Consider the following 13,766-nt stretch of genomic DNA (forward strand, 5'->3'; position numbering starts at 1 on the left):
ACAGCTACTAATTTAAACAGGGTGTTTCACATTGTATTATATTTATCTCAGTATACTAGCAAAATAGTTTTGGGATAGTCCACATACCATGAAGAGGCCAACTTTGAGTGGGTTTAGAGACTGATGAACTTCTTACAAAGTTCACCAAACAGTGAAAAGTGCATACGGTTGTTTAGACAAGTAGGATGTCAGTGTCTAACATGTCTTAATAACACCTTTTTCTAAACTCTTTTTTGTTTAAAATGTGTTTTAAAAAAAACAAAACCATTTGATCTGTAGTTATGAAAATGTATGTTATTCAAAAACATACACTGCATTATGTTCAAATACTAGCTTGCTAGCCGGTTCTCTTCAGTAGTAAAGTCTAAAGTCTCTAAGGTCTCAAGTAAGATTTTTAATTTTATTTTATGTTATTTTATTTTTAATACAGTTATGTAATGTTCAATTATGCCCAGAATGGCATCGTTTTGTAGTCATCCACACCAACATGCACATGAAAATTCTTTGTGTCAGTGACCTGGAGTAACCCTCTTTTGAACTGAGGCCATACCTCTGGGCCAATCACAGTTGTTCTAGAATCAGGCTCTCTGCCCTCAGCCAATCAGCACTTTTGTAGTGTGTCAGTGTCAGTGTTTTTATCACTGGCAGCACTAGTTGCCATGTTTTGGGTTTTGCCATTCATGAAATGATTTTTTCTCCTAAAGCTGTCCTGAGGAGTTTCCATGTTTTTTAGATTACCATGACTTGGATGACTGACAACCTACACGGACATATTTCTCCTAAAGCTTTTGTCTTTGTGTCTTTTGAGTGTTTTTTTTTTTTAATTATTGTATGGTGTAAGCTAGTCATTCATTCACAAAGTAAACATTATAAGAACTCCCTCATCCCCAAGTCGACTGCTGATAATATTGTGATCAGTCTACAGACAGTCTACAGAAACACACACACACACACACACACACACATATATATATATATATATATATATATATATATATATATATATATATATATATATATATATATATATATATATATATTTTTTTTTTTAATATATATATGTTTTATAAATCATATAATATACTTGCTGGTCCTCTGAGCAACACAAATCTTTGAAAGATATAAATTATGAGCTCAGCCTAAATCTTGATTTTAAAAAAGGTGAAAAACAAATAAAACTATAAGATATCCATTGTCAAACAAACAATTTACTTGAGAGCAGTCCTGAAAGTCCTGGATGAAGAAGTAGCATCAGTGAGTGGTTCAAAAGCAGCTGAGTGTTTTTAATTTTTGAAACCAACTGTTATTTTATACTCTGTGCACAATGACAGCTAAAAAACCCCGTAAAGATCAGAGAGGACAACAGATTTAGTCTGAAGCTCAGCCATCAGTGAGTCATTGTTGAACTTCTTTCTCAAACACTAAAGTCAGGCTCCATTTCTTTCTGTATATTTGAGATTAAAAATTATTTTGATGGAGAAATAAGTTTAAAAGTGCCATGGAAACTACTTCAGCTAGACAGAGAAGGGACATGTATAAACCTGCAAATGAATTCAGCTTAAACGCTGATGTTAATGTCCCTTAGTGAGGTTTTCCAAGTGATTACTTTCCTTTGAGCGCCTGAATAGGAACTGAGAGGGAAGTTATCTGTAAAACATAAGAGCATGGTACATCACACTTTCTTTGATTGTTCTTTTGAAATATATAAAAATGTTACAGTATCTTTTTTTAATTTTTTAATCCTTAATGTGTTTTGATGGAAATAAGTCACCGTTTCCACTTCATGATCCACTTTTTGATGATTCATGATGAAAAGGCAAGACAGTTATACTAAGTAAACATTTGCACAGAAGGACTGTTGCTTATGAGAATGGCATGTCTTTGTAGGGTTTGTAGGTTCTCATTGATGCCATCATTCAAATCTCAGTGTCAATGACTTGGAGTAACCCTCTTTTGAGGTGAGGCTATACCTCTCAGCCAATCAGAGTGTGAATCGGAAACCCAGCATCCACTTCCTCAGTCAGGTTCTCTGGCTCGTTTTTCATTCAGTGTTTTATGCACACAGATAATAAATCAAATTAAATGTAAACACTTTATGAGCACAAAAACAGAAAAGAAAAGTTCGAGATTGATTTTCTTTAATTTATAGGTTTCATTATATAGGGTTTATATAACAACAATAACAGTCATATCAAGGCATGTGATTTTTGTGGTATAAAAACACTTGTGGAGTAAAAACAGGGATGTGAAGCGGGAGAGCTCCAGTAGAAACAGCATCAACAGATCAGAAAGATTCTGATAAAAGAAGGCTCATGAGTACAGAAAAAATTCTGAGTCATCTTCATCATTGCTAACATTACATTCAAAGTGGACATGTGCAGAGGAGGGAATGGGAATATACTGGCGCCAAAGATGTTGAATATGGAGCTGTCAGAGAGGAGGAAAAGACCTCAGAGAGATTCATGGATATAGTTTAGGGGGGCATGCAGCAGGAGATGGAGGTAGATGATCCGCTGTGGTGAACAGGAGCAGCTTAAAGAAGGAGATGCTGATGTGCTCTTTAACAGTACAAGTAGTGCTTAGAAAACATCTATAAATAATAGCTACATACAATAAACTTTCAATACTCTGAATTTAAACTATTTAAACTGTAAGTACAGCTCCACCTCACAGCATTCTTTTTCAAATATGAGGATTTCCAGCTGGTGTTCATGAAGCTCATCGAGCAGACAGTTTTTTTGGACTGTTTTTCAGATATTTTACAAATAATGCTGTTATTGAATGTTCAAACTTTGAATCTGAAAATGTTTGCTGGACAGATCGTTGATGTTTTGCACCAAAGAAAAAAGAAACGTTAAGCAATTATTTAAATGTTCTTTTCGGATGAATAAATCCTTAGTTTAAGTTCTTTAGCGTGCCTTAAAGAACAGGTTGAAGTCTTTCACAAAGATGCTGAACACCAAATACACAATGTGATGGATAATTTCAGTCAACACTGAGAGGTTGAACCACCATTAAGGTGTAAAAATCTCTGGGACATTTCAAACATGCTACAATTCATTAGGATAATTTCTCTGTTGCCGTCTTCTGTACATCAAAAAACCAACAAGAGCAGTAACAAGAAGCAAAGCAGAAACTGACAGACCAACTTTCAGTCCAACAAATCCTGCCTCCTTCCCTCCAGCCTCCTTCCCTCCATCCTCTGTGTCTCCTCCTGTCTGACCTGCAGGTGAGAAACAGGTGTGAGGTGTCAGCTGTCAGGTAGGTGATGAGTGAAGAACAGAACAGAATCCATTTCCTCTTCAAACTGCTGTCAGACATTATCTACTGCACTCTGATCACATCACTCAGACCAGCTGCTTTCTACAAAGTCTCATCAACAACATCTTTAGAAACAAACATCAACAAGCAGGAAGCAGCTTCACCTCTGATCACACACACACTCAACTCTACTCACTCACCTGGAGGATCAACAGCTCTCAGGTAGATGACGCTGATGGGGTCAGTCTTCAGATGAGCTCTCTTCCTGCGGCTTGTTCTTCTCTGGACAACACGACACTCGTATGTTCCAGTGTCATTAATCGTCACATTGTTCAGAATCAAAGACACATCTCCATCCTTCATCTGTCTGTCCTGCAGATCCACCCGGTTTTTAAAAGATGGATGCTGGTCCTCAGGATCAAACTGCCCATCCCGGTAGGAAAGGACATATTCATCTTCTATATCAGCTCTGCTCCACTCTACAACTATAACGGAGATGCCCTTGTCTGGAGCTTGACATGGCAGAGTGACATTCCCTCCAGACTCAGCTGGGATGACTTTCTGGTCTGAGAGCAGGAACACCATACAAGCAGAGAGGTTAAAGGGATCAAGTGTTCACTTCTACAGCAGAAAGTCACAGTGAGGATCACAGAGAAAGAGAGCACTAGTCTCTGGTTTATAGTGGTTGAATCCTTTAAACTTGACCATCAGACCTGATGCTGACCACAATCTTGTATACTAAGTACAGAACACAGATGAATGACATTGAGCTCCAAAATAGCTCCTGAAGTCTGCAGTAAAACTAATGTAAAAAATACATATTTCAGGCCAAACGAAGTAGCTTCATAAACCTTAATGAGGACTTGTTTTTTAGTATGCACTCTAGATATAAGAATGTGTAAAAACAATACAGACAGGAAAGTGTTACGAAGTTTCCTGTCTTTAAACGCCATATATATATGGTGTCATATATATATATATATATATATATATATATATATATATATATATATATATATATATATATATTGTTTTTTTAAAGATATTACCTTTGTTTTCAGCAGTTGCGTGTGAAAAGAGTTGATAAGCACACAGCAGGAAAATCCACACTTGAAATGATCTTCGAGTCATTGTGTGAATGGGTTAAAAGCCTCTTGAGGAGTCTTTGTAATGCTGAGGCAAAGATGTAGAAGTCAGAGTGTGACTCTTTGGTAGTATTTTGTAGTGTTATTAAAGTTCACACATGCTGATCATCAGATGAGGTGCTGATTGGTCAAGCCCCGTTTGCCTGAAGCTGCTGATGTTAGTGGGCGTGGCTTTAATTTTTTTTTACGTGTGGTGTGTTTGTGTGTGATGCACTTGGGTCCTGGATTACGTCACACACAGTTCACGTTTTATCGCTTGTCCGGACGTCGAGTAAACACCGGCGGTGCACGCGCGGAAATAGCGGAAGTGGGAAACTGATGAAGAGTGAGGCTAGGCTAAAGAGTACTACCACTCCACACCAATGACTGTAGAAAACACACACGCACACAAAACGTAAACTCGAAGGACTGGAGCTGCTGATCGAACAACTTTATCCTCAGCTGCAGTGGTTTAGTAGAAACCTGCTAATCCCAGACACCACCGTAGAGCTAACAGACAGAGCTAGCTACCGACAGGACAGTAGTTTAGAGGAGTTGGTTATGCTACTGTCTACCCTCGACACAGCGAGGAGTGTAACAGCCGCGGGATCGTAGCCAAACATGGATCCCAAGGCTCTGGTAGTAGTATGGTCAATACCACCCGTTGCTAATGCTATCTCTGAGTCGTTGTATCAGCACGCAGCTGTCATAAACAATCAGCTTCTAAGCATGACTTAGACCAGGTGTCATCAGTGACAGTGAAGGGCCTGCACTGGACCAGACACAGTTTGATAAGTAGATTTGACAACGTTTTAAAATACGTGACACTCTGGCGTGCCAGGAGAACAATGCGCAGTACAAATATGCACTGAATGTTCATATTCTTATAACAAAAATGCAGCAAAATGTTGGTATTAATTAAAATCAACACCTCATCTAAAACCAGGGGCGATTTTAGTCAGCAGGGCTGGAACGTTTATCACCGCGGGGGCGTCATTGCACTGCATTTCAGCCATAACCCGCCGCGTACCATAAAAACGCCGATGGTCTCCTTTGCCGCGGGACGTGACAAAACTATGGCAACGCCGGCATGTTACGCCTCCGGAGTGAGAATGGGCGTTTAATTAGCAACAGCAAAACATGGAAGAGCTGAGTTTGTGTCTCACAAACAGATTTTAGAGATTTTTACTTTGTTATAAGACTGGTGTAAAAAAACACTGTGACGCGTTCACTGACATGTTCTCCTTCTTTCACTTTGCTGTATATAAAGAGAACAGAGAGGCTCTGCTTTGTGCTTATATTCTCCTCCTGTGTGTTTGTGTGCAAAGTTTCTACCAGAGCCAAATGTCATCTACTCCTCACTGAAGTCGTCCACCAGTCCAACCACTGGGATCCAGCTGCTGCTCTCTAACTGGTCCACACAGCAGCTCAGACCTGACACATTCACTGTAAACACACTGGTTTATATTCTGTTTGTTCTCCTCGTGAAGTTAAGTACAAGCAGAGCTGAGAGTCGTCTGCTTATCAAACAGCTACACATTTTATAGGAACAGGTTTTATGGACAGAAATCTAAAACCTGTAAATCTGAAGTTCAGGAACAGATTTTCCTGCATCTACAGGATGGATCACAAATTACAGTAAAATATTATTTAAAACATCTGCTTCATTACTAAAGTGTTCAGCAGCAAGTTTCCATAAAGAATAAAGTAAAAAGTGACTCTAATTCGTAAAGCGAGTCAGAACAGACACCATGTTTAAGAAAATCTTTAATGTGCTCATTTAAAGTTTAGAAACGAATTAGTACTTTTAATGAATGTGATGTTTGCCTGTACGCTCTTAACACTGTCTGTTTCACTGTGCAATGTAATAAACAAAGAAATTAACATGATTTTTTTCATGTGAAGCAGCAGTACAGGTCATTTGTAATCATGTGGTCGTGTGGATTTGTTACACAGCTTAGTATCATACAAATTCACATTTCAAGGTCAAACTTATTTTAATAAATGCAAATCATTTTTTATGTAAACAAAATTATTTGCAGCACTAATAAACTTCCTTTATGTACAATGTGTTTGGTTTTCTCACATGAACTCTGGTGATGCATTTTCCTGACATTAAGCTGACATTAAACACCTCAAAAACACTTCTGTTTTAACATTCATTACTATGACACTGGCCTTGAACTATACTGTATTGTGACACATGAACAATAGACTAAACCAGAACTGTTTCTGCAGTAGCCCACTCCACATGCTCATTAGTGTTTGTCTTCACTGAACTTTAAATCACGATGTCACATAAAAACACATCACACTTTCACAAACCTCCATGGATTTAAATTCATAACACTGTACTAAGTCTATTGATTTGGTGTGTTTATATTAGAAGATGTGGTAACAGGTGTGAAGGCACCTGACAGCAGCTGATAGTTCAAATAGTCTTTTCTTCTTTTTTTTAAAGCCTGTTCTTCAATCAGAAGCTGATTTAGCAAAAAAGTTAGTTTCAAATTAGTGCACTTAAGCTGACCCCCTCTTAATCTTCTGACCAATTGTTAATAGAATAAACTGTTCGGTTGCTGCCCTCTACTGGCACTGGAGTGCTACAACACTCTTCAACTCTGAGTCTTCACCACTGAAAATGTAAAAACTCCACTTTATGAATGTGCATCAGCTATTTTGCATCTGATATGGAGGAAACTTCATACTAATACAAGTTTTATAAAATGTCTTCTGTAAATACTTTTTATAGGTTTGTTCACACCTGCTGTTCACAGCTGGTTTCACATAAAGTCCAATCTGCTCAGTGACATCACACGGGATCTGGAGTGCTCAGCTCTTTAAAATAAAAGCCTGTTACACATGAATTTTATAGACACTGAATGCAACAACAAATAAAAGCACAACTATAGGTTCAATTTTTTTGATCTATCCATAGTAATATACATTATTGGCCACTTTATTAGGTACACTTTGCTAGTACTGAGTTGCACTCCCTTTTGCCTTCAGAACTGCCGACCAATGATCAATCCAACTTCGAAATATAGTAGAAAGATAGTCTGAAAATATAAGAAATTATTAAACAGAAAAGTACTAAACAACTCACGGTGATGATGCTGATTAGAATCATAGGTCCTTCCACTCCCTGGACAACACGGCACTCGTATATTTTTATATAGTTTCCTTAATCGTCAAATCCTTCAGAATCAAAGACACGTCTCCATCCTTCATCTGTCTGCCCTTCAGACCTATTCTCCATTTCTCAGGCCTTCACTCACTCTGCAGGATCATGTTTAAATAATCTGCTAAAGGTCCACTGCCCTCTCTCCCAGACATATTCAAACCTCCACACTTATGTCATCAGAACCTTTCCAGTCCTCATCCACTTCATTGCTACCCTTATTTCCTCCTGACTAATCCTCTGCACTTCCTGATTCATTAATTGTCCTCCTCCCTCCATCTCACAACCCTGCAGAGGTTACATCTCTGTCAATGACGACATAGTACACCTATGTTGTAGTACACTTTTTAAATCCTTCTCAGTGCTAGAACGCCTGATTCAGGACAAAAGAGAGTTGCTATTATTATTAGAGGTTAATCTGCATTAAAATAATGTAAAGTCTTTAAAGTGATAGACAGAGTGGCTGATACTTTACATGTGCACTCAGGTTTTAGACTTCAAAAGTTTTTAATTCCTGGTTTTACTGATTAAATACTTTGTAAGTGGACAGCCTCTTTGACTACAAAATAATTCATGCACGTGACTTTGAATTTTAATCCAAAAAGATTTGATTCTCATCTATTTGAATTAAAGGTTTATCCTGTCTTATTTTTTCCATTTATGAACTTTCTTATGTGAATTGTGTACCTCACTGCAGTGTTTGGACACTTGGTCCATAGTTTAGAGGGAAGGAGTGGCGACCTCTGGGTACTGGATGTCTCCATTTTCATTTTTGGGCTGTGCTTTGTTCTGTAGTTTCTTCTTCCTTATTCCGTTGTACCTTTAAAAGCTTTTTCCCCTGCTGCAATGAGAAGAGTGGATAAGCACACGTCAGGAAAATCCACATTAAAATTGATTTATGATTCATTGTGCGGATGAAATAAAATCCTCTTTATCATATGAAATGTCTTTTGTAGTCCATGATGATGTCGTATTGGACTCCAGTGGTGCTAACGCCCAGAGCAGCCGGCGTCGGTGGTGCGTTTTGTTGACCGTACGACTCCAGAAATGTGTAATTTTATATTTTTTAAGAGTTTCATCAGAGCTTTGAAGAGTTTCTTCTTTTCAGTCATCTGCTGATCTGCTGTAGGTCTTACTGGTGAAGCCTCCAGTGGGTGTCATGTTGCATTTCTGACCCTTGTGAGTATGTGCACGTCTAACCCATCTGGCAGTTATTATTGGTATTGGCTCAGTGTGTACTGGGAACCCAATTTGTTCTACTCATGTGGGAAAAGTGCATCTTCCACTTCCTTCCTTCCACAACCCAGGTCATGAACAGCCGAACCACGATCTGGATGAGGATGCAGATCGTTTCTTTTTCACTCGGTGCAGCTTTTCTTGTATTTACGGTAGAGTGATTCTAATCTGCGCAGAATTTTTTCTTTGGTTTTACGACTCATGACACAAAAGCCCAAAGGAAACAGACCAATCCCGTGCACTGTAACGATGATGTTACTGAGCCAGTCATATTATTTATCCAGAGTGCCTGTGAAAACCGAAAGCCCAGTTTGTTAAAGCTGAGATTAGGTTTTATATGAAATGTAGGCTAGTTAAGGAAAAAGAGAAACAGAAGCTCAATCTCGATTTTTGTGTTTATTATTATTTTAATAAGAAACCACAACTTCTTCAAAAGCTCCTTTTTTTTTTTTTAAACAATTTTTTGAATGCAAACCTCATCTTAATTGTTGTTGTAGCTGCTTTTAGTTCCCTCATTTCTGCAGCATCTGTTTGGGACCTACACCTGTTTGACACGGTGGCCCTGAGAGATGAAATGCACTGCAACGCAAGAAAACATAAGCAAATAGAAAAACAAAAAATGCTGCATAAAGACACAAGTGAAGTGATTTAGGGGAGACAATAACGTAGTGGAACAGCTGTGCAAGTGACAAAAAACTGAAACATGTGAAGGAGCAGAGAGGCTCACTGAAAAGAAGCCGGCGATTTGTTTGTGTTGTGAGGGAGAAAAAGATGCAGATAATGTGTTTTCTAAATCTGAGATTCATATGTTTGTTGAACTTTTGCTTTTCTCAGCTTGCAGTGGATTTGGCCTCTCAGGGCCACCATAGTTAAATGCTTTAATCTACTTTAAACATCACAGCACAGGTACTTCTACTACTGGACGTCTAACCATAAGTTATGAATATTACATGCACAAAAATGAATAGTAAAAGCTTCCTATATTTCAAGCAACATTTTAGTTTGTGTGTAAAGTACATGTGAGTTGTTCTGAAAATAAAAGTGTGCTGTGAAATAGTTTTGAATTTCTAACCTCGCATATCTGTAGTTATAAAGTGTGATTCATGTTAAGAAATTTGGAATCTAAGAAGAAATAAGAAGAAAAAATGTGATAATCTCAAACAGTTTGTTCCTTATGCATCAGAAAGATTTTCTTGGATAGTTTGTTGTTATTTGCATTTTTGTTTTCAGAGGTAACACAGTGCAGGTGTCTGCATTTCTAAAGGGAGTTCTCTGAGCGCAGCATCATTTTCCACCGGTGGCGATTCATCAGAAAGTCGTCCTTCACGTCATTACAAGCAAAAACAAGTCAAAGTAATCAGCAACAATTAAAATATAAAAAATATATGATTAAAATATAAAATTAAATGTCTCTTGATTTGCTGGTTCAGGGGATCCAGCAACTGGGCAGTGAAAATGCTAAAGGTAAATTTATCACAAAGTTCTGTGTCTTGTTTAATCACGAGCGCTGTGCCAACATCTTATGAAGCGCTGGTGGCCACTCTGACGGCCACTCTGACGGCCACTAGGAAGAAGGTGATTGCCTTCCAGGGAGAGCTGGTTCTGCAAAGTGTCCACAACAACGTTGACATCATCCGGCTCCAAGAATGAGAAGCCGGTGCTGGGATAGGACAGCTTTCCTTCACAACACTCAGTTTTAGAACTGAACTCCAATCACCAATCGGATTTGACTTAACAGTACACCGCCGCCAGACTCAGCTGGCATTTCTGCATAGGATTTTTTTGCTTTTTGCTTTCAGTGTGACAAATTAAGTATTTTATACTTCAGTGATTTGGACCACAGATCAGGAATATAATGCTTTTTGCATTCACTTGCCTCTACAGTTTATTATCATGACCCCAGACCCCCACAGGACATAACTTACAGCTTTACCACCCTGAGCACACCTAAACTTGTGTGATCCTAAAAGCTAAGCAGGGTTGGGCCTGGTTAGCACTTGGATGGGAATTTGCCTGGGAATACCAGGTGCTGTAAGCTTGGGGTTACTGTAGAGCATGTCGCCTACTTACATGAAGGATATATGTATATGAGCAATGCTCAACTTCACTTTCAGGACAGCCTGAACACAAAAAGAACTTAATAAATGAACAAAACACTAAAAATTAGAAACATACGCCACTTTTCAAAACACAATAGATTCAGAAGTCCAAAAAACACAAAACACTGGGAACGAAGCCCGGGATCCGAACAGTCTAGCAGTTGAGCTTCCTCACTTTTGCTCTTTAAATCATAACTATTATCAAAGATCCATTTCTTTATTTTTCCATTTTACTTTCATTGGGTTACACAGCACACTGCACTTTCCATGTGAGTCAGTGTCACATGATCCACAGCCACAAAGACAATAGAGCCATGCTGAAATCATGGGATCAGCACCTAAATGTGAAACTGCTGAGGTTTTTTTTGTTTTTGTTTGTTTTCTTCTTCTTCTTTTTTTGTAAAATGTTTAATTCAATGTAGTCAATATAATTTTATTTATACAGCACCAAATCACAATAAACAGTTGCCTCAAGGCATTTTATATTGTCAGGTAGACCCTACAATAATCCATAGTGATCCATTACTTGTTATTGTAGTCTATTACATCACATAACATGTGGGGCTAATATGCTTAAAGTGATCTCATTTGGTTACAGTAATGTCATGAAAACCTGCCATTGTGACAGCCCTAATCGAGCATAGGGTAAAAACATACCCTATGCTCGTAAAAATAGCATAAAAACAGTCTTTTCTCCAGTAACTTCAGTCTTTAGCATGGAAGCCAAATCATGTTACATTCATCATGTTCACCTTCTTTTTAAGACAGTAAAAAAAAGGTCAACATGTTATTTCAGGACATTTTTAGATAAGAAAGCAGGACTCATGGTTCACCTTTCTATTCCTGCACAAATGATATTTTTAGAAACTGAAACTGGTTAACTAACTAAAAAGAAGGTTTCAATGGCACAAGTCAGACATTTAAAGATAATTTTGTTATTTATTTTTCTATTATTTTGTTTTAATGGGGTTCTGTATGGAGTAACATGACACTCATGTCAGTGGCACATAAGTTGATTCTGTTCATCTGGACGTAACGTTTTCTGTGGGAAAAACGTTTCGTCACTCATCCAAGTGACTTCTTCAGTCTGACCTCCCAGCCCATTGTTCCTTCAGTGGGCTGGTTTCAGTCATTATGCAAATGTACTGTTTATAAGAGTGGGGAAACCTGCAGTCAGCTGAGACTGAAGAAGTCACTTGGATGAGCGACGAAACGTTTCTCCCACTGAAAACGCTACGTCCAGATGAACAGAATCAACTTTTGGAGATTTACTTACCTGGATGATTGAGCATGCATCAAGACGTTACAGTTTTTCTTAATTGCTTTGACCTGCCTACAGAGACTGGATCCCCTCAGTTTTCATCATCACTATCTGAGCAGAGCAGGAGACACTTCTTGGAAATGTGTTAACCCTTTCTCATTGGCTTGACAACTTTTCCCCACCTTTTTGCAAAACAATTAATCTCATTCAAGCAGTCCAAACCCCATTGTTTTAGCTGTGGTAACCAAACAGAAATCACCTATTTCTAACTATTAGAAACTACCAAGATCAGTATGAAATAAATAAATCACCTGTTTTTGAAGTCCTTACCACAAACTTTCATTTCGCAATCAGTCTGCAGGCCTTCAAAGATGCCACATCTGTGTAGTTCTTTACCAGCATCAGTTGAGAAGGTCTAAGGTGAGCGATTGAGTATCAAAAGTGGCAATTTCTTATACTGTAATAGATTTTATTTTGGTTTATATGTATTTTTTTGTAATATTTCCAGTGTTTCAATATTCAGTCACAGTTTGGAAAAAAGTAATTGACTCAATAAAATTAGCATCAAACTATTTCTGATTCTGGATCTAACTTATTGCAAGAAAGCAAATTTGACACAGCCTATGTAGAAAGACAACAAATGACAAAGGCTGTGTAATGGGCTACAATGATGAGCAATGGTGCACGGATTCAGTACTGTGTTTTGTGTAATGATTGATCGGACAAGCTCATACACTTGTTTACAAGTTCTGATGTTTGAAAACAAAATTTGCTTTTGTTTCATATTTTAAATGTTTTGGCATTATTAGAGCCTTTTGCAAAGAAAATGTGTCACTTTGAGCATGAGTGCCTCTGTTTAGGCCTTTGTGTTAACTGTTTGGAAAAATGTGGATTTCACAATTGGAAAATTACTTTCTGTTCACCATTTGTGTGACTAACAGTTTCACGTCCAGGTGACTGTTGTTGTAATTTGGTGATATATAGATAAAATTGAATTAAAACGTCTGTACAGCTTACTGAGAGGCAGTGTGCAATCACAGAAAATAACAACCTAAATGTTGTTTCACCGTAACCCTCACTGGAGAAAAGGCAGTCTGGAACAATTGTTGAACATTCCTCTAAAATCAGTGCTGTGAGAGTGACTTTGCTTTACCGAAAAAGAAAAAAAAAAGAAATCAGATGTTTCATTGGAACAGTAAAGTACCACAAAAAAGAATAAATATGTAAGAATAAGTATCACTGCTGTGGAGTTTTACATGTTTTCATGATTACACATACAATGGACAAGGTTTCTATAAAAATTACACACAGTCTAAACAAATTACAACATACTAATTATTGGAGCTTAGACAGTCCAGGCCAATATTTTACTCAAATACATCGGACCGTATTTGAGTATTTTGTTATGATCTATAATCTGAGTTTCTAGTTACAATCTGGATTATTTTATGTTGTAATACAATATACTATGGTCCATATGCTCTAAATTTGTCCTGCTTTCTTAATCTATTGGGTTGTTGTAAAGTGGTGGTAGGTGTCATCAACACGTTCTCACTGACAAAGCGGGTGTGTTAGGCCGCAATGTGGTGGAGCAACAGTTGTTTATC

At 37.9% G+C, this 13,766-nt stretch overlaps 2 protein-coding genes and 1 long non-coding RNA gene across 4 annotated transcripts in view; 1 reads left to right on the plus strand and 2 right to left on the minus strand.

Annotated features, from left to right (window-relative positions):
• Positions 1-13,766, minus strand: part of LOC309695753 (uncharacterized protein) — a 199,567-nt gene that overhangs the window by 139,919 nt on the left and 45,882 nt on the right. The window lies entirely within an intron of this gene.
• The window catches only part of LOC309696726, a 167,994-nt gene that overhangs the window by 37,586 nt on the left and 116,642 nt on the right, over positions 1-13,766 (plus strand). The gene's annotated exons all lie outside the window — the stretch shown is intronic.
• LOC309695423 (programmed cell death 1 ligand 1-like) lies at positions 2,122-6,478 on the minus strand. 2 transcript variants are annotated; one of them, XR_014273147.1, is made up of 3 exons: positions 4,311-6,478; positions 3,442-3,827; positions 2,122-3,188 (listed from the first exon to the last, which is right to left on the minus strand). XR_014273147.1 is itself a non-coding variant. In XM_082516065.1 (3 exons), exons 1-3 carry the CDS (start codon positions 4,390-4,392, stop codon positions 3,051-3,053), a joined length of 621 nt encoding a protein of 206 aa, XP_082372191.1. In that variant the 5' UTR covers positions 4,393-6,477; the 3' UTR covers positions 2,122-3,050. The 2 variants fall into 2 exon arrangements, 1 of the variants encoding a protein (XP_082372191.1); XM_082516065.1 differs by having other exon boundaries at positions 2,122-3,223; positions 3,462-3,827; positions 4,311-6,477.

Source organism: Aulonocara stuartgranti (assembly GCF_965226115.1).
Source record: "Aulonocara stuartgranti genome assembly, chromosome: 3".
NCBI classification, from domain to species: domain Eukaryota; kingdom Metazoa; phylum Chordata; class Actinopteri; order Cichliformes; family Cichlidae; genus Aulonocara; species Aulonocara stuartgranti.